Here is a 19,168-nt window from a genome sequence, read left to right as displayed (position 1 = left end):
GTGTAACAGAATAGAACAAAAACTAAAGGTATATAGAGATTTAGTTGGGGAGTAGGGGGAAAAGTGAAGAGAAAGGGAAGATAAAACAAGTTCATGAGGTTACTAAATGAGAAAGGGATGGTGACTAAGAAATGAAAGAAGGAAGTGACTGAATGACAATTGGTATGAAGCAAGATTATTTCACAGTAGATTTGAGTGATTCTTACTATGTAAGATTAGAAAGACCAACTTTCACTATGTTCTTGACAGACAGATGGTCATCCAGCGCACTGAGATGTCATCTGTAGGCTGGTGATAGTCTGTGAATTGTCACCTGTCCACGATAATGTATCAAGAGTAAGAGTTTAGAAATTCTTGTAGCAATTTGACAGAGTAATTTTATGTCTGTTGAATCGAATGATACAATAATTGGAGCCTGCATTTTATACCTGTTTAATTTCATTTTTCTAATAATTTTTTTTTATTGTGATATAATTGACATATAACGTTATATTAGTTTCTGGTGTGCAAGATGGTGATTTGATATTTGTAGTATTGTGAAATGATTACCACAATAAGTCTAGTTAACATCGGTCACCATACATAATTTTTTTTTATTGTGATGAGAACTTTTAAGATCTACTCTCTTAGCAACTTTCAAAATATTCATCTGGGATGGATGAGAAATACAAAAACACACCATGGATAATTGGGGAAGCATCAATTAACCCCTTGCTACTCAGAATGGTCTGTAGACCGGCAGTATGCGTCGCCTGAGAGCTTGTTACAAATGCAGACACTCCGGCCCCAGCCACAGACCTTCTGAATAGCAACCTGCATTTGACAAGATCCTCAGGTGACTCATATGAACAATAAAGTTTGAGAAGCCCCATGCTTCAATCCTTTCAGTGTTGGACGGATGAAATTATTAGAAAGCTCTTCCTCATACTGATTCCAGTTCTGCTTCACTGTACCTGAGGTCATCCAGGAAAAAACGTCTCATGTGACAGCACTTCAGATAGTTAAAAGCCACCATCAATTCAAAAACATGTTTTACAAATGATTATTGAACTTCTATTCTTTGTAAACTGCTGGGCTAGGTTGTGGGGTTATAGTGATAAGAGGACTCTGGCCTCCACGAACTTAAAGTTCAGTAAAGGAGATAGCAAAGGGGATATTTATATAAATACCACAATAAAAATGATGAACTCATAATATCAAGTGCTGGGGAAATTTTTAGCAAGAAAATTATTTTTACCTGTATGGAGGTGAGGGTGTAGGTCCATCCTATGGCAGGAGGGAGTGATACAGAAAACGTTTTTGTGGAACTAGTGTTTTAATTACAGTTGACCCTGAACAACACGGGTTTGAACAAGTGCATGAGTCCACTTACACATGGATTTATTTCAGTAAATATGTGCATTGTTGTAAATGTATTTTCTCTTCCTTGTGATTTTCTTAATAACATTTTCTTTTCCCTAGCTCACTTTATTGTAAGAATACAGTATGTAATACATATACAAAATGCGTGTTAATTGACTATGTTTTCAATAAGGCTTTGGCTATTAGTAGTTAAGTTTTTAGGGCATCAGAAGTTGTACGCTGATTTTCAAGTGTGCTGGGGGGTCGGTGCTCCCAATCCCCCTGCATTGTTCAAGGGTCAACTGTAGCCTTTAGAAGATGGGTAGGAATTGGATGTGCACAGATGGTATTGGGGGAGGTCAAAAGCAGGATAGGAAAATGAGAAGGTTTGCGGGCAGGTGTAAAAGGGTCTGAATTTAAACCATAATTAATATAAAGTTTTGTAATTTACCGTCAGATGTTTAGAGACTTTGTACAGTAATTTATTTTTTATGGGCTTTGAAAACAATCTGGTTTCATAGAAGTCTGAAATGGTCAGTGCTCGTATTAAAAGGAGTCTTTTTTTTCTGTCCTTTTAGCCATGAATCTGCCTCCCACTGAGAGAAAACTGTACTCTTTAAAAGGGACCCTTTTCCTTGTAAAAACATATGACAGTATAGTTGTCTTTTAAAAAAAAACCACAAACACAAAAAAACCAATCCAGTCACATGGTTCAAAAATGAAACAGGGCAACAAGGAGCAGTCTCCTTGTAAACAGTCCCCTTCCCCCATCGGCCCAGTCTCCCTCCCACCAGCAGCCACAGCCCACCCGTAGGCACAGCCCTTCTCGCTGAACATGAATTACTTTATAAGTAAGAACAACTGATTCTAGGTTGAGCCTCCTCTGAACATATTTTGGAGCTACTGTCTTTAAATTGGTTAGCAACTCTCTCAGTTGAAGTCTAGTCAGAAAGAAACCACACTTGAACAAAGAAAGTTTAATATAAAGAATGAATTATGACAGGAGATTGGAGTAATGAGGGATTGGCTAATAAGAAGTAAAGAAAAGTCTTTTTAAAAAATATAGAAATAGCTGATATAAGAAGCAGCCTCCACCACCAGGGCTGAGATCCAGCCATTATTGGACAGGGCACAGCTGTAGCTCACTGCATGGCAGAGAAGTCATACTGGTGGGACTGGCTTGAAAACAGCCCTCTGGAACTTGTCAGAACTTTGTCCTCTACGGTGCCTGGGAGAGCTGTTCATGAGGAGGTGTCTCACCAGAAACACTCTACTACAAAACTGCCTGAAAGAGATTTTTGCAGGGTGGGGGTGCTGCAGGGTGCTGCTGGCAGGTGTGCATTGAAGGAGCCTGAAACTGAAAAGCAGGCTGCATTGTAGGAGCCTACCAAGCTGCTATACAAGAACTAGGAAGCAAAACTCTTGCCTCTTTCAGTGTCTTTCCAGTGCCCTCTACTGAAAAGCTTAACATTGGAAACTTATTTAAAAGGCTCACATCCATTTTCACAGAGCATGCAAAAAGTGTGAATTTGGATATGACAGTCGATATATTGATAACCAGCCCAGTGACTAAAAAATACAAATAGTCATGACATCCCAAGTGAAGCATTACTGGAAGATATATCTGCCGCCAAAATAGTATATGATGCATTTCAGAGCCAGATATTAATGTTTTCCGCATTATTCTTACTACTTATACTATTTTTCTCTCTTGACTAAAAATTGACTGAAAATTTTTTTCACTTTTAATAAAAGTGTCAGGCATATAGATAAACCTAGGGTGCAGCAACAAGAAATGAAATACCCTTTCAGTGAAACTATTAGTTCAGTAGAAACTATAAAGGCAGGAATAGTAGATATGAAATACAGGGAGGAAACAAAGTTGTCTGAGTATCCTCCCTATACCTTCAGATCATTATATATTCTATCAATTTCATATTAGAGGTCTACCAAGGCCTCCTACTGGCACCAGAATGGTCTGGCTTCCTCCTACTGGTACATAGCTATTATACTAGGACTATCCTTTACCATTCCCTGCATTCACTTCACTTCTTTCCTGTATTGGATCATGTCTTTTTAGTATCCAGGATAATTCTCTTTATTGATGTACTGCCTTGTTTGTTGGGGCACATTTTTCAACATCATTCTGAGAAAGATTGCATGGGGGATAAATTGTGTTGAGACCGTGCATAGCTGAAAATGTCTCTTAGCCTGACATTTGATTGGTAGTTTGGCTGGTTATAAAAATCTAAGTTGGAAATACTTTTCTTCAGAATTCTGAAATGATTTCCCCTTTGCTGTTTAACTTCAGTTTAGAAGTCTGAAGCCATTCTGATTCCTATTTTTTTCTGTGTAACCTTTTTTTCTTCCCAGAAACTTATAAGATTTTTTTCTGTTTCCAGTATTCTGAAGTATATACCTTGAAAAGGGGTTATTTCATCCATTATGAACACTTACTTGATAATACTTTCCTTTTTTGTGGGGGGCATCCCTATTTTTCAGATATTCAAACTTCTGGACTGATCTGCCAGTTATTTTTTAGCTTGTCCTCCTATTTTCTATCTTTGTCTATTTGCTGTCTTTTCTGGGAGATTTCTATAACTTTTTATTTTGACATTATATTTAAAAAAAATTTTTGTAGCCCTTAAAATTTTTTTATTGTTCTCTGAATGTCCCTTTTTATAGAATCTTATTGTTGTTTCATGAGCACCATATCCTCTTTTCTCTCTGGTAATATTAATGAAAGGTTTTCTTTTTACCTTGACTTTTCATCTTGCATAATCTTTACTACTTCCCAAGTTGCCTTTGTTTTTTTTGTTTTCTGTTGGTTTTGGTTTCTGTCATTCTTTCTCAGACATCTGTTGAATCCTGTTTGCTCAGTTTTAATAGTGGGGTCTAAAGCAGAGTTTCTTGACCAGTATGCCAAAAAAATGTGTTAAAGGTGTGTGAAGATAATGATGGTATCAGCTCTCAGAGTGGTTGAGCAGCATCTGGGGAGGCTTGGGTCCCCTGTCCACCCCTGGCCTCCACACAGCCTCATCTGTTTACCCCAGAAAAGATTACATTTTCTGTGTATGGTGTGAAATGAAGAAGCTTCAGAAGTGCTGCTCCAAAATGTATTGGGAGCTCAGACCCTGTAGGTTAGGCTTATTGAGTGCGGGTTTCACTGTTGCATGTTCAAGCTGGGTCATTTCCTTGAGGCATACCTATGTCTATATCGTTAGGTCCTTACTTTTGGGCTCATCAAATCCTCCAGAAGAGTCTTCCAGTTTTTTGCCTGGAGGCTATAGGTCTGACTTTCAGCATTTTAAGAGCAGAATTGAGAAAAAAGACTGATGGTCTCAACATTCAGTATGTAAAGACTCTCTTAACTCTCAGTTTTTGGTACAGTACACCCACCCTCATGTGTGCATGATATGCCCTTGTTGAAGACCCACCCTCAGTTTTTACTCTTAAGAATGTAAATCACTTACCTTCTACTAGAGCTGGGGAGAGCCTTAATAAACTGTGCAGGAGAATTGTGTATATATGTGGAGGAAGGATCTGGAAATCCAACTGTTTCTTAAGACTTTGTCAGTCCATTCTTTTGCTTTTAGCTCATCTTTTATCCCTCCTTCCACAGATTCCCCATACTACCAATTCCGATCCTTTGGAGGTCTTAAATGCAATTTAGGCTGTCTTAGCTTGCCTCACTGCTAAATTAGGAATATCTTTTAGACCTTGAGTAAGATACCAAAACAAGACACAAAAAGCATTGACCATGAAGTTATTCTTCAACTTGTTCGTCACCTTTAAAAAGTGGCAAGTCTACCAAGGATTAATATGAAGAATATAATAAAGAATCCTCCGCCTGAATATGAGGAGGACATTGAACTCAATAAAAAAGTGAACAAAAGACTTGATGTGAACATATGTGTTTCACAGAAGAGAAAACGCATGTGGCCACAAACATATGAAGAGATATTCAGCACCTGGATCATGAGGGAAATGCAGATGACAACACAGCAAGAGACCGTATTTCACTCCCTGGAGTGGCAGAACTTAGGGGGTGTGACAGATTCAAATGTCGTAGAGTTTGGATCCACAGATTCTCTTCCACGTACCAGATGACAGTTAACTACTCCAACTATTTTGGAGAGTGATTTAGTAGCGTCTCATACTTTGGAGAATAATTGAGCATAATTCTTCTCATGTACTCCCAGGGCTACAACCAAGGGGAATTTGTTTTGCATAGTACTAAAGGAGACATAGGCAATAGTCATAGCAATACTGCTCACAGTACCAAAAACCTGGAAAAGGTACAGAGGTCCATCAACGGGAAAGTGGACTAGTATACAGCAGAAAGAACTAGTGTGATAGGCAGCAATATGAATGACTCTTAGCAATATAATATTAAATGAAAAGAGTTAGCCCCAAAAGATTATAGTCAGCATGAAACTCTATAAAATTAAAAACAACTTAAAATTATATCTATATATGTATATATACATATTTATTTATTTACTTATATGTTATATATTTCATGTATGTGATAATGTATTATATAGATATAATAACTTTTTATATATTATACATTTAATGGATACAATAATAAAGAAAGCAAGGGAAACTGGAACATAGGATTTGGGATAATAGTTACTTCAGATGGAAGCAGCGGTGGAATGGATTTGTGGGGAGGACTATAGGTTAGAAGCAGGTTATTGTCAAGGTCCTAGCTTTTGTTTTGGATGGTAGGTTTGGGGGCGTCCTCGTTACATTGCTAAAAATAATGACATAATACGTGAAAAAAAATAAGCCTAAAGGCCTGGGGTTTTTCAAGGTGAAGTAGAGATCTTTGCTCACATGGATCTTAGTTCTTTGGTGGTCTGTTTTGTTTTATTTTTTAAGAAGTAGCATTTCTGAATTCTGGAACAAATGTTTAATAGTTTAAAGTTAAAAAATACATTGATCTGAAGTTAAGTTGAATTTTCTAGGTGGGGTTCATATACTGATAAGTATATGCTTTATAGAATATTTAGTGCATAAATATTCATACCTATTTCTGTTCTTTCATAGAAATTTTACATTTTTTTCCCTTTCTTAGGACAAAGTTAAACTATAATCCTCCAAAAGATGATGGATCAACCTATAAGATTGAACTTGAAGGGATATCGGTAATGGTTATGAGAGAGATCCTGGATTACATCTTCAGTGGGCAGGTATGATGAGACACAAAGGAAGGAAGACTCAGTAGAGGCTTCTCAAGCTCAGGGTGAGGGTCTCCTATCATCCATTCTATGGCCACGTAACACTTCATCTTCATCTTCTGTCACTGTGTGCTTGACTAGAATCTCCTATGCTCATGGCACCCAGGTGTGTTCTTCCGATGCGCTGCTCTTTACGGAAAGGCAGACTAAGGAAAATCTTACCCAATCCCAGTGTTTGACTTTACCATCTTGAGCTTCACCTTCCAGCATGAGATATGAAGAATGTGGGATGCTTCCTTCTCTGCTGTCTTATTTTTAAATGTTAATTCCAGTCTCGCTTTGTACTCACACTATTGGAGAACTCATTTTGTCTCTGTAGCATGGAAATGGGATCTTCCTTGGGCCGTGGAGATTGTTTTGTAGACATGAAGAGTTCCAGAATCACCCAAATGACAGGCATCTGTGTTGTATCACGATGCCTCAGCAGGACCAACATCCCTGTACCACCCCATTCTTCCTTTCTGATTGCCCTTTACTCCTTCTACCCATTTATATTTCTGAGGATTTAATGAAACCCAGGAAAGAAAGTGATCGTGGATTAGGTTTCTTTCCTTTTCTTTGCTCTCCTCCAACCCAACCCCCCACCTCATATGATGTGATTTAAAGTGTAGTATGAGGACTCGTAAAAAAAAATCTTAGGTGCGAACCAGGGCTCATTTGTAGTTGTTGTTTTAACAGGAAGAAGTTAGTGTGTCTCACATTTGGTTATGTGAGAATGCATTTTATGTCTACTCTTGTTGAAAGCTTGTTTCTTACTCTCTCCTTTATTCCTTCTTCATCTTATTTTACTTTTCCTTTTTGTAAGGGCTATGTCTCCTACATGTTTCTAAGTATTCTGAGTTGTACTGCTTCCTTTCTTTAAATGTACTCATTGTGTTCAGAGTCAAACTCGGTAATTGTCACCGTTTTTGAAGTTTAGGTTTAATTTCATGTCATCTCCTTCTCTTTTCTCTAAACACTAGGTCGTGGGTATGTGGATGTAAGGTTGTGTGTATGTATAAGATTGTTTAAAATAACGTAATTTAAATGAATTTTGGGACAGCCCCTAAAATATTGGAGATACTCTATAGCATCACAAAACCAGGCTTAGCACCAACCTTTTACCTTACTTATAAAATCGATTTAGTGGCACTTACAACAAGTTTTAAGCCAATAAGAGCATATTCATGTTAAGGCTTAGATTTGAAACTTGAGACTTTATTTACAGATTTTGTTCCCAATTTAAATTAATTATTTTAAAATCATAGTTGCAATGTAAGTTACAACAAACTCCTGATTTGTCGGTTTAGTTTTTATTGAGATGGAATTTAATGTTTTTTTCACATGCCTACATTTGAATAGTCTACTGTCTTGTGGCTAAATTTAATATGTTGTGTAAATGGGAAATTTCTCCGTACTCGTAGCTTACCCCATACACTTCTGTTCAGTTTTGTTGCTCAGTTTCTAAGGTGATTGGCAATTGTACATTTTGTTTGTATCTGTGGTCCACAGTGTGTAAAATGCGGTAAACTGTTTCTTGCTGTACTCTATACTCTGAAATCTCCCCTTCACATTTCCAAATGGAGGATGAATACCCATTCTTTGAGAGAGTCTGAACTGCTTGTGATTTTGGCAATATTTTAGAGGCTTGTTTCTTTACATCATCTTGCTGTTGTACAGAAGAACTGAAGTGGGTGAAGGAAGAAGCATCAGTCAAACTGAAGGAAATTATGGAAAAGTAAATGATCATAATAATTTTTTAAAACCTTATATTAGAAATTTATTCCAGAAAGTAGCTTTGAGACTAAATTGTATCTATTGCACTGAGTACGATGTTTGATATTCATATGAGGCCTCTGAGGCAGTGTGGGCCCCTTTTCCCCCCTTGCATTCATCTTGACATACCATTCGGCAAAAGAGAGAACTTAATATAACTGGAGGCAAGATTTTCAACAGTTGTGGTGCTAGTATTTAAAGAAATCACCTTCAGTTTACCATAGAATACAGAACTTTCATTTCCTAAGCATTTCAATCATTTAAGGTTTTTCTCTAAATTAAGTGTAGAAGTCGGCAACATGACAATTCATCTTGAAGGGTTATTGGTAGTTAACATTGGAAAAGCAGGGGAACCCTGGGAAAAGTTAACCAGCCCTCAAAATCTTCCTGGAAAAAGTACTATGTTGAACCATATGAAATTGCCAATACTCCATCATTTCTGACCTACAGAAATGCAGTTTTCATGTGGTTCAGCCTAATAGATTAGTGGTTTGGGTTTTAACTATATATAGTTAAGTATAAAATATTTATGATATTCTTATAGATCCGGCTAAATGAAGACACTATCCAAGATGTTGTACAGGCAGCGGACCTGCTCCTGCTGACGGATCTTAAAACTCTGTGCTGTGAGTTCTTAGAAGGCTGCATTGCTGCTGAGAACTGCATTGGGATCCGTGACTTTGCGCTTCATTACTGCCTGCACCACGTCCACTACCTTGCCACGGAATACCTGGAGACGCACTTCCGAGATGTCAGCAGCACAGAAGAATTTCTAGAACTGAGTCCTCAGAAGCTGAAAGAAGTGATTTCTCTTGAGAAGTTAAACGTTGGCAATGAAAGATACGTATTTGAGGCAGTAATTCGATGGATAGCACATGATACAGAAATGAGAAAGGTATCTGTAGTTTATAACGTGGTCTAACTTTGCCTTTTTACGTATTTCATTGATTTAGTTATTTTTAATCAAAATTATAGCTCTTCTGTCTTTCTCCTTCAATGCGAAAATCTTGCAAAGTTGTGATCTAAAAGGTAATCTGTGAAACATCTTCCTATAGGATCATTAAAGCGATTGGTTTTTCAGACCAGCCTATAAAAGCCCATGTAACTCAATATAGCAATGAAATTAAGAATACTTGTAAGACACATAATATCCTTTGTATGTTGTTTTTCATGGGAAAATGTGTTTCAAGCTTAAACTGAAGATTATAGAAATGCAGCATTCCCACCCTCGCTTTCAGCATCCTTCCCCTCTACATCGCTGGGCCAACCCCTACAGCAACTCTGATGCAGGCAGCATGGTGAGGGGGCAGTTGGAGCTCTGGCAGAGGAATGAGGGGCGTGGGCTCTCCCTCAAGTGATTGGCACCACTCAGGAGGAAGCGGGAGAGCCCTCTGAGGTTTCAGGGCAATGCAGTTCCAGGTGGGAAGGCTCTGGGAGTGACAGCCTAGGAAGGAATGGTTGTAGAGAATATCAGGCTTTAGATCCAAATTGTGACTACATTGGGGGAGGGAGCAAAATCATAGCGCTTTAAGTCCAATATTTAGCAATTAGAGACTAGCTCCAATTACTATATTCAAGATAAGAAGTATAGTTGGTTTTAGAGTAGTTTTCAAAATGTGCAATTGCATTGTTAATTGTTCTTGATAATGATTGACTTATGTTTTAATGATTGTCTTGTAATTTTTTAAAATTCTGTAGGCCTATGAGTATGTCTGTTTAGAAACTGCTTGTTGTCTCAGCATAGTCAGCACAGTTATTGTTCTGTTTTCCACGTTAGTTGGGTAAATGAGGAAAGGAGATCAAAGTTTCCAGCTTGCTGCCATTCATTCACTGAGACCACCGTCAGTAGCTTCTCCCTGACCCTCTTCTTGCCTTAAAGAGATGAGGATGTTAAGGTCAACTGGCTGCTCGGGAAACAAGAGGCAGCTCTTCATCTTTTGTTTAATCTGAGCTTGATACTGTAAAGACTGTTGACTTTTAATACTCAGGGTATGGAAGAGTATACCTTAAAATGAGTACTTCAAAACCAAGAAAAACTAGTCGTTAAAGAGTTTCACCTTATGTGTGTAGAATGCTATAGTCAATTGGTTCAAAAGTAATGATTGAGCATGAAAGTGTATCATTCATACTACATTTGTTAGATATTTTTAACAATTACTAAAGAAACGATTATATAGTACTCAGGATATTTTTTTGAACTTTTCTATATTTTTCTTGTAATATTAATGTTGATATATTTTCATTATCTAGTTTATCCTACTGTATCAAGGTATTACTGTAAATAATGTTTTTATAAATGTCATTTATCTCACAGCACATCCAAGTAAGAGATAAAACAAACTATAGCACAGTTCTTCTAAGTTTTCATATTATTGTGGAAACCATTTCAGGTATAAAGAAAGCTACTTGAAACTTTGCAGTGATACATCAAATATAAATCTGAACTGGTGATTTTTTAAATTAAACTAGTATTTTTTAAGGCTATGGGAAATAGAAAGGAAAGGGGCCAGTAAGCATAGTCAAGCAATATTGGCACTTATACCTATTGATAATTTATTAACAGTTTTAGTTTGCCATGAGTTGGAAAATGTATATTCTAAAAACTGTGTGTTGCATTTTCCGTTTTTTTTGTCTCTCCATCCTTTCTGCCCTCTTCCATAGGTCCACATGAAAGATGTTATGTCAGCACTGTGGGTTTCAGGGTTAGACTCCAGCTACTTACGGGAACAGATGCTGAATGAACCATTAGTACGAGAAATTGTCAAAGAGTGCAGCAACATACCACTGAGCCAGCCACAGCAAGGAGAGGCAATGCTAGCAAATTTCAAGCCCCGGGGCTACTCTGAATGCATTGTGACTGTTGGTGGAGAAGAAAGAGTGTAAGTATGCGTCTGCCATTGTTGGAAAAGTGGTTTAAAGGAAGAGAGATTTCCCTGTACACAAGAGTTCATAATATTTTTCAGTATCTAACGCATAGTAGCAATAGATTTTTTTTAATGGTTTAAACATTTTTTAGAACGGTAAAACTAGTTAGTTACCATAAGCAAAACTACATAAAACACATTAACTGATAACCCGCTTATTTCTTTAGTTCACGGAAACCAACAGCAGCGATGCGATGTATGTGCCCTCTCTATGATCCTAACAGGCAGCTTTGGATTGAACTGGCGCCTTTAAGCATGCCAAGAATTAATCACGGAGTTCTCTCAGCAGGTACTGTTCTGTGGTAAATTTTCCTTAAACACAAGATCAAGTAATGTGTAATTTCAGCATTGTATAGAATGACTCAGAGCCTTTTAAAGATAGAATTGTAGACTCTATATGATGACATTTTCAGTGTAGCTCTAGCTTTTAAGACTGTGGTAGGAAGAAGAGTGTCTTCTGTCAGTCCTTATTATTCCCAAATCTTTAACACATAGTTATTTTTAAGATTCTAGTAAAGGAGCATTTTATTTCATGACTTAACAGAAGAGCAAAATTCAGTGACTCTTACCACCAATTAGCTGTGTGACCATACTTGGTACACAGAATTTATTCGAACCATGATAATCCCATCATCTTTGAAATCCATGCAATTTAGAATTACAATATGTAACGATATCTAAAATAAATGTGTTATGTAAAAGCAGGCATTTCAAACGAGCCTTTGGAAATATTGCTTACATTAGCAATGGCTTATGCTGTTTTACTACAGAAAGTATGTTTTAGTTGACCTTTACGAGTTTGAAAACAGAGCCCATGTTATTCAAAGCTCTCACTGAAGGACATGATAAAAAAAAAAAAAAGATTGTCCTTACTGCCTTACCACTGTTTGCAGCCTTTCTCTTCACCTTGGATCTGCTTTTTTTTTTGCGTTTTCCCCCACAAATACCATTTCACTTAATTCTAATTATTATCAGCAGTCTTCCTGGAATCCTTCTTATTTTATAGTCTCCACTTTCCCACTATATCTGAAAAATGTTTAAAGCTATACGACACCATACCATTTTATAGAAATGTCTAAAGCTATACTGAATGTATTTAATGGCTGGATCTATCACAGTTAAAGAAAGAATTCATTAAATGGAAGATAAAAGAAATCACGAAGAAGGCAATATGGAGAGGCAAAAAGATGGAAAACAAAACATCTTTTTGCTTCTCCATAGTACAGCAGTGAGGTCATTTTGTGAAAATCATTTCCAAGATCATTGATGTTACTTCCAATCATGAACAGTAGGATGGAGTGGTATAGGCAACAGGATGTGGGTCTGATTTCCCTGTTCTATCTTTTCAGAATTAGCTGCCTTAAATTTTCCTCCCGTATTATGTACACATATTCATAATTTTCATATATGCTCATCTACCACAAAGGTTCCTATATCGCTAATCTTCAAAGATTTCCTAGAGGGGTTGGCATTTCAGAAACTTAAGCAATGAGGAGAGGAATTGTGTCCAGTTGTATTAACTGAAGTTGTGAAACGATTGACTAGTTCCTATTTATACAGCCTGTTCTGAATTTCTTTTTTTCCTTGCCTTTTATTTGAAATTGACATTTTTGTCATTCAATTGTTTTCCTCTTTGCTAGTTTAGAAGTTATATTCTTCATGTAGATTTCTTTGAAGATTTCCTTAGAAACCACAGCCAGTATTCCTAAGTTACCAAAGCCTAAAGTTATATTTATACAGTTACAGTACATTTATACTCTAGTTTTCATGTTCCACAGTCTTACAGTATTAAAATGATTATTTATGAATAAAATATTTACATATGTACATTTTTTATTAATCTGTGTATATATATATCTATAGGCAGATAGTGTTAATTTAGATTTACCCACATATTTACCACCTTCTTTGTTTTTCCTTTCTTCTTACTCCTCAGTCCTTCCACCTAGGATCATTTTCCTTCTCTCTGAAGTTCACCCCTTTGAATTTCCTTTGAATAATCTGGGTCATTATTTTGCCTTCATCTTCAAAGGATCTTTGTTGGGTATAGAATTTTAGGTTGGTATCTATTATTTTTCAGCTCATTGAAGATTTCTCTCCATGACTTCTGGCTGTCATTGTTGTTAAGTTAGTTGTCAATCTAAAATTGTCTTTTCCTTGGACTATATTTAAGATTGTTATGTGTGTGCTTTTTTTTTTTTTTTTTTTTTTTTTTTTGTCTTTGTTTTCTACTATTTCACTACAATGTGCTTAATTAGGTACACATTTTATTTGAAATTTTACCATATTTGGGGATTGTTGGACATCTTGACTCTGGTTTGGCCTTTCATCAAATCTGGAAAATTCTTATTTATTGTATCTTCCAAAATGCCTCTGCTTTGTTCTCCTCTCTCCCTCTGCTTCTGGAAGTTAGATTAAACATGGTTAGACTTTTTTACTCCATCCTCTCTCCTGGTTTCTCTGTTTTGTTTTCCATCTTTTGGCCTCTCCATGTTGCCTTCTTTGTGATTTCTTTTGATTTATCTTCCATTTAATGAATTCTCTCTTTAACTGTTATGGATCAGCCATTAAATCCATCCACAGAAATTTTAATTTTATCTATTCTTTTTTTGTTTCTAGAAGTTCTCTTTAAATCTGTTTCAAATCTATAAGCCACATCTGTAGTCCCATTTCCAAGAAAATTTGCCTTCAAATTTGTCTTTTATTTTTTCAACATAGTAAGCATTGTTGTTTAAGTCTTTCTGATTAATCCAGTATTTGAAATTTGAAATCTTGGCAAGACTACTTCCTGTTGTCTGCTTCTGCTGGTTCTTCCTCATAGGGTCAAGTTTCTTTGTATAATTGAATACCTTTGGCTTGGTGCTGACCATTTTACTAAAAATTGTTTGTAGGAGTAATTTGATGCTTTAAAATATAAGAATGTTAGAATCTAAAGCTTAGATGATGGTACTTTCTTCAATAGAAGTTTTATTTTTTTTTAAGATTTTATTGGGAAGATTTCATTGGGGAACAGTGTGTACTTCCAGGACTTTTTTTTTTCCCCAAGTCAAGTTGTTGTCCTTTCAATCCTAGTTGTGGAGGGTGCCATTCAGCTTCAAGTTGTTGTCCTTTCAGTCTTAGTTGTGGAGGACGCAGCTCAGCTCCAAGTCTAGTTGCCGTTGCTAGCTGGGAGGGGCACAGCCCACCATCCCTTGTGGGACTCGAGGAATCGAACTGGCAACCTTGTGGTTGAGAGCCTGCGCTCCAACCAACTGAGCCATCTGGGAGGCAGCTAAGCTCAAGGTGCCGTGTTCAATCTTAGTTGCAGGGGGCAGAGCCCACCATCCCTTGCGGGACTTGAGGAATTGAACCAGCAACCTCGTGGTTGAGAGCCCACTGGCCCATGTGGGAATCGAACCGGCAGCCTTCGGAGTTTAGGAGCATGGAGCTCTAACCGCCTGAGCCACCGGGCCGGCCCTTCAATAGAAGTTTTATATTTGTTGCTACCTTTATATTTTATTTCAGTTGCCTGGAAACACTACTAATTTGGAATTACTATAAATCAAATTCAAACTTTAAGGTTTCCTAGACAAGCAAGGAGATTTAAATCTGGTTTCTAGTTCTGCTTGACCTTCATCTGAGGGTTAGAACTTTGGAGGGGCTCTTCTGCCAGAAGCCACACTTTCTGTGGGCCTGGGGTTTAGACTTCTCTTTTTCATCCTCTCAGAGCCATTCATAAAGAAGGGTTGAATATTTTCCCAGAATAGATGAACTGAGATAACCCAGAGCTGCTTGGTGACTGAGTGGGTGGTGCCCACCTTCCTTTTATGCTGTAGGGCAGAGGGAATCCACTCAAACATACTGAGTGAGGTAAAATGGTCAAAGTGACTCAAAATTGGCTCTATCACCAAGGATCAAATGAAATGGGATCAAGATCTCATCGAATCCATTGTTGCTGTCAGAGAAGGTTTCCCTACATACTGTGTGTACAACTATGGCATTTATATTCAACAGGAGATGTTTAAGACTTAAGATTTTTCTTGCGTGTCTCCTTTGATTTTTGCAGAAGGATTTTTGTTTGTATTTGGGGGCCAAGATGAAAATAAGCAGACCCTGAATTCAGGAGAAAAGTATGACCCAGATGCAAATTCATGGACTGCATTGCCACCAATGAACGAGGTAAAACGTTGCTTTTTAAAATTTGTTTGGTATGTGTTTTTTTTTCCATTTATCACTTTGTTAGTTTTGCACTTGAGTATAAAAGAAGCGTTAGCAACACTGCCAACCCCTCCTTCCTAATACACTAGCGCCTACCCTCCCAGCTCTCCTTTCTGTGCCTTCCCCTTACTCAATCTGACCTCCTCACAGTCTTTCAAACCTCTGGAAATGCTCCTGCTTCAGGACCTTTGCCAGATGCCCGTATGGCAGGCTCCTTGCTTCCTTTGTTGTTTGTCTGTATAGAGCACCTTGTCAGGACGGGCTTCACTGCAGCCCCTCAGCTCTCCTGTCTCTCCTACCCTGCTTTCCCTCTCTTCATACCAGGTAGCACCTTCTCACGTTCTCTGGAGGTTTAAAGTATTCACATAGCTCTTTGACGCCAAGGGATTTTGTCTGTTTGTTCAGCGCTCTATTGTCAGTGCTAGAATAGTGCTGGCCACCTAGGGGACTAAGGAAATACTCGTTGACGAATGAACGTGACACAGCTCAGGCTTCTGTCATTGCTGATACCCTTAGCAAGAGCTGGTTCCCCGCTGCCTCTCCAGCCACAGGCAGTCCTGTGCTCCTGTGGCTGTGGTTCTTGTCTTTCACACATCAACTTGAAAATTCTTAATTATAGTCCATTGCTAAACACAGATAACTTTATTGAACCAGAGGTAGTAGTTCTTTTTCGTGTTGTGAGCTATTATGAGTAAAAAGTAATGATTCTGACCACGAATCTAACATATAGGTAATTCCCTTGTTTTGAGAAATTCCTGGATTTGAGTTAGCTGTCTATTGTGGTAAAAGAGTGAGGTGCTAGGGAAATCGGAAATATTTGAGAGAGATGGTTTTGAGCATGGTCCTTCTTTCCTGGAACTCTGGAATATAATGATATCTGTAATTTTTATTAAATATATAACTATCAGGTTTCGATATGCTTATATACAAAGATCTTTGATGTCTTTTCAGGCAAGACATAACTTTGGAATCGTCGAGATAGATGGAATGCTGTACATTTTAGGAGGAGAGGATGGTGAAAAGGAGCTCATTTCCATGGAGTGTTATGATATTTATTCTAAAACCTGGACAAAACAACCTGATTTAACCATGGTTAGAAAGGTGAGAACTGTATCTTGTGATTACAAACTGGATTTTACAGTTAATCTTTCTTCATTTCCTATATATGCCTTTAAATCTGATTGATAGTGTTGAAAGAGTCAATGTTATAGAATTCTGTCTCTGTTGGTAGCTTGCCTTCATTAGCGTCAGCTGTACATCAAGCTAGGAAACAGAGTGTGTGAGCTTTTACCCTGCTCGTGGGCTCCGCGGCACTTCTGTGTCCAAGGCCTGCACTTGGTAAAGGCTTTGTGAGTGCACTAGACTAGGAAGCGAGATCTTCCAAACCTGAGTTCTTAATCATCACACAGTACTGGGGAGAAGCATTCATCTACAGGTAAAGAACTGCCACTGCTTACTGGGTAGAGTGAAAACAGATGGCTCACGTTAGCTGTTGAGAGCATCGTCTGTCTTTATTACTATTCCCCGGTGCAGGCCGGCACTGCGTCATCAAAGCTTTGTCCAGCGCCATAGGTATTTCACATCTTTAGGTAAGGCCATCCACAGCTGTATGTTCTCTCGCTGTCTGTGCCCTTTCAACTAAATTATTTTGGGCAGGAATTGAGTGACATCTTGATCCATGGCATCTAAATCTTGGAATTTTCAAGTAGTGGTGAAAAGAGAGAGAGACTGGAAAGCTTCTTTTAAAATGAGAGTTTTGGGGCGGCCGGTTAGCTCGTTTGTGTAGAGCGCGGTGCTAGTAACACCAAGGTTGCCAGATCCCTGCATGGGCCACTGTGAACTGCACCCTCCTTAAAAAAAAAAAAAAAAAAATGAGGTTTATTTTCTTATCTCACTTAGTGAAATAGGACTAGATGAAGTTAATCCTTTTCAGAGGATTAAGAATGTGTGTGTTACCTTGCTCTTCTCACTTTTAAAGTCCTGTGCTGTATAATATTGGAAAGCACCGTTGTTTTACTGTTAGAAATCAAGTCCTTTTCCAAATATCTTACAATATTCTCTAGACAAGTTAGTATTTATTTGTCTAACTTTAATAATAAACATTGCCTCCCTAATGTTGCTTTCTTCTTTCAGATTGGCTGCTATGCAGCTATGAAAAAGAAAATCTATGCCATGGGTGGAGGATCATATGGAAAACTGTTTGAATCTGTGGAATGTTATGATCCAAGGACCCAGCAATGGACTGCTATATGTCCATTAAAAGAGAGAAGGTGAAAGAACTTGCACATGGGCTTTATAAATTCCCGGAATCTGGCTCCTCCTTTTTTTTCAATCAAACCTTTTATTTGACTTGGAATTTGGTTTATATAAAATTAAATGAATAATCCATTTACTGAAAAAGGAACACCTACATATTCACCAAACATTTAATGTTGCAGAGTTAAAACAAGCATAAGAGGAATTAGGGAATCGAGTCATGAGTTGTAAATCCAACAACTAATATGCTCTGTATGGCCTTTCAGATTTGGAGCAGTAGCCTGCGGAGTTGCCATGGAACTGTATGTATTTGGGGGAGTCAGAAGTCGCGAGGACATCCAGGGTAGTGAGATGGTAACTTGCAAGTCTGAATTCTACCATGATGAGTTTAAAAGGTAATTAATTATAAATGGTTGCACGTAACTTCTGCAACTTTTTTTTCTTTTGCTTTCAAAGTTATGTTTTAGCTTTGTCTAGTTTTGTAGTTTTGTTTTCAAGTTACTTCATTGAATTATCTATTTAGGAGATATATCTAATGCATACTATATTATTGATTCAGTGACTTCAGAAGTATTGTTAACTTAAAGGAAAACCATAGAAAAGTGTTTCTAAAATGTAGATCAAACCTTGACACTTAGTTGCTTAAAATAATTCATTGGCTTCCTATAGCTTTTAGGAAAATGTTTAAACTCCTTAATTTCCCATACATGGCCTTTTATGATATTGCCTTTGTTACTCTTTCAGCTACTATTCAACTCAGATGCTTCACTTGAATCACACTGAGCGGTATTTTTCCCCCAAACATGTCATGATTCTCTCAGCTCTGTGCATTTGTGCTATTCCTTTTGCTTAAAATTTCCCTTCCCACATTTATCCAGTTAATTTGGCCTCTTCCAAAACTCCCTAGAGGTCTGATTTAGGTTCCTCTATCTGTGATCCCGTAACACTCTACATGTCTCACTCTTGGACTGTAATTGTTAACCGTAAGCTTCATCAAGGCAAGGTCCAATTCAGCCAACTTTGGACCCTACCTTCAGCATCGAAACTGGCCGGTATTAGACACTCAGTAAAATGCTGATTAAATGGTTGAAGTATGGTGTCAGAGACTCTCAAAACCTCTGGCAGGCTGCTGTATATGTCTTGTAGAGTAGGTAACATTCTTCCCAACCTCCTCTCTCTTCCCTCCTGTCACACGTTTTATTGTTGTAACCACTAAACAGTATTCTATGGCAGTAATCTGTTCAGATCCTATAGGGAAAATGCCATGCTACTAAAATTCATCTTGTGATAGTGTTTCAGTCATGTTACCAGAAGGGGGTGCCATAATATAATGTTTAATTTTGTATTATTTCAGATTAGGGCAAATAATGAGCAGTTATCAAGATTTTTGAGAGATGTATAAATATAACCTAACTTCTAATGTATTTTAAATTTAGAATATTTGGATAG

General features: G+C 37.6%; 1 protein-coding gene across 2 annotated transcripts in view; it reads left to right on the top strand.

Annotated features, from left to right (window-relative positions):
• The window catches only part of GAN (gigaxonin), a 60,852-nt gene that overhangs the window by 21,606 nt on the left and 20,078 nt on the right, over window positions 1-19,168 (top strand). Inside the window, exons 2-9 of one of the 2 annotated variants that reach the window (XM_074314526.2) lie at window positions 6,425-6,539; window positions 8,887-9,237; window positions 11,004-11,221; window positions 11,434-11,555; window positions 15,312-15,424; window positions 16,415-16,564; window positions 17,597-17,733; window positions 17,986-18,114. In XM_074314526.2, the coding sequence (XP_074170627.1) occupies window positions 6,425-6,539; window positions 8,887-9,237; window positions 11,004-11,221; window positions 11,434-11,555; window positions 15,312-15,424; window positions 16,415-16,564; window positions 17,597-17,733; window positions 17,986-18,114 (1,335 nt within the window). The remainder of the gene's footprint in view (window positions 1-6,424; window positions 6,540-8,886; window positions 9,238-11,003; window positions 11,222-11,433; window positions 11,556-15,311; window positions 15,425-16,414; window positions 16,565-17,596; window positions 17,734-17,985; window positions 18,115-19,168) is intronic. The other variant, XM_074314527.2, reaches the window with a different exon arrangement.

Source organism: Rhinolophus sinicus, chromosome 8 (genome assembly GCF_057876585.1).
Source record: "Rhinolophus sinicus isolate RSI-liver-muscle chromosome 8, RSI-T2T, whole genome shotgun sequence".
NCBI classification, from domain to species: Eukaryota; Metazoa; Chordata; class Mammalia; order Chiroptera; family Rhinolophidae; genus Rhinolophus; species Rhinolophus sinicus.
The sequence above is the reverse complement of the archived record's forward strand: the minus strand, read 5'-3'. Positions and strand labels throughout refer to the sequence as shown.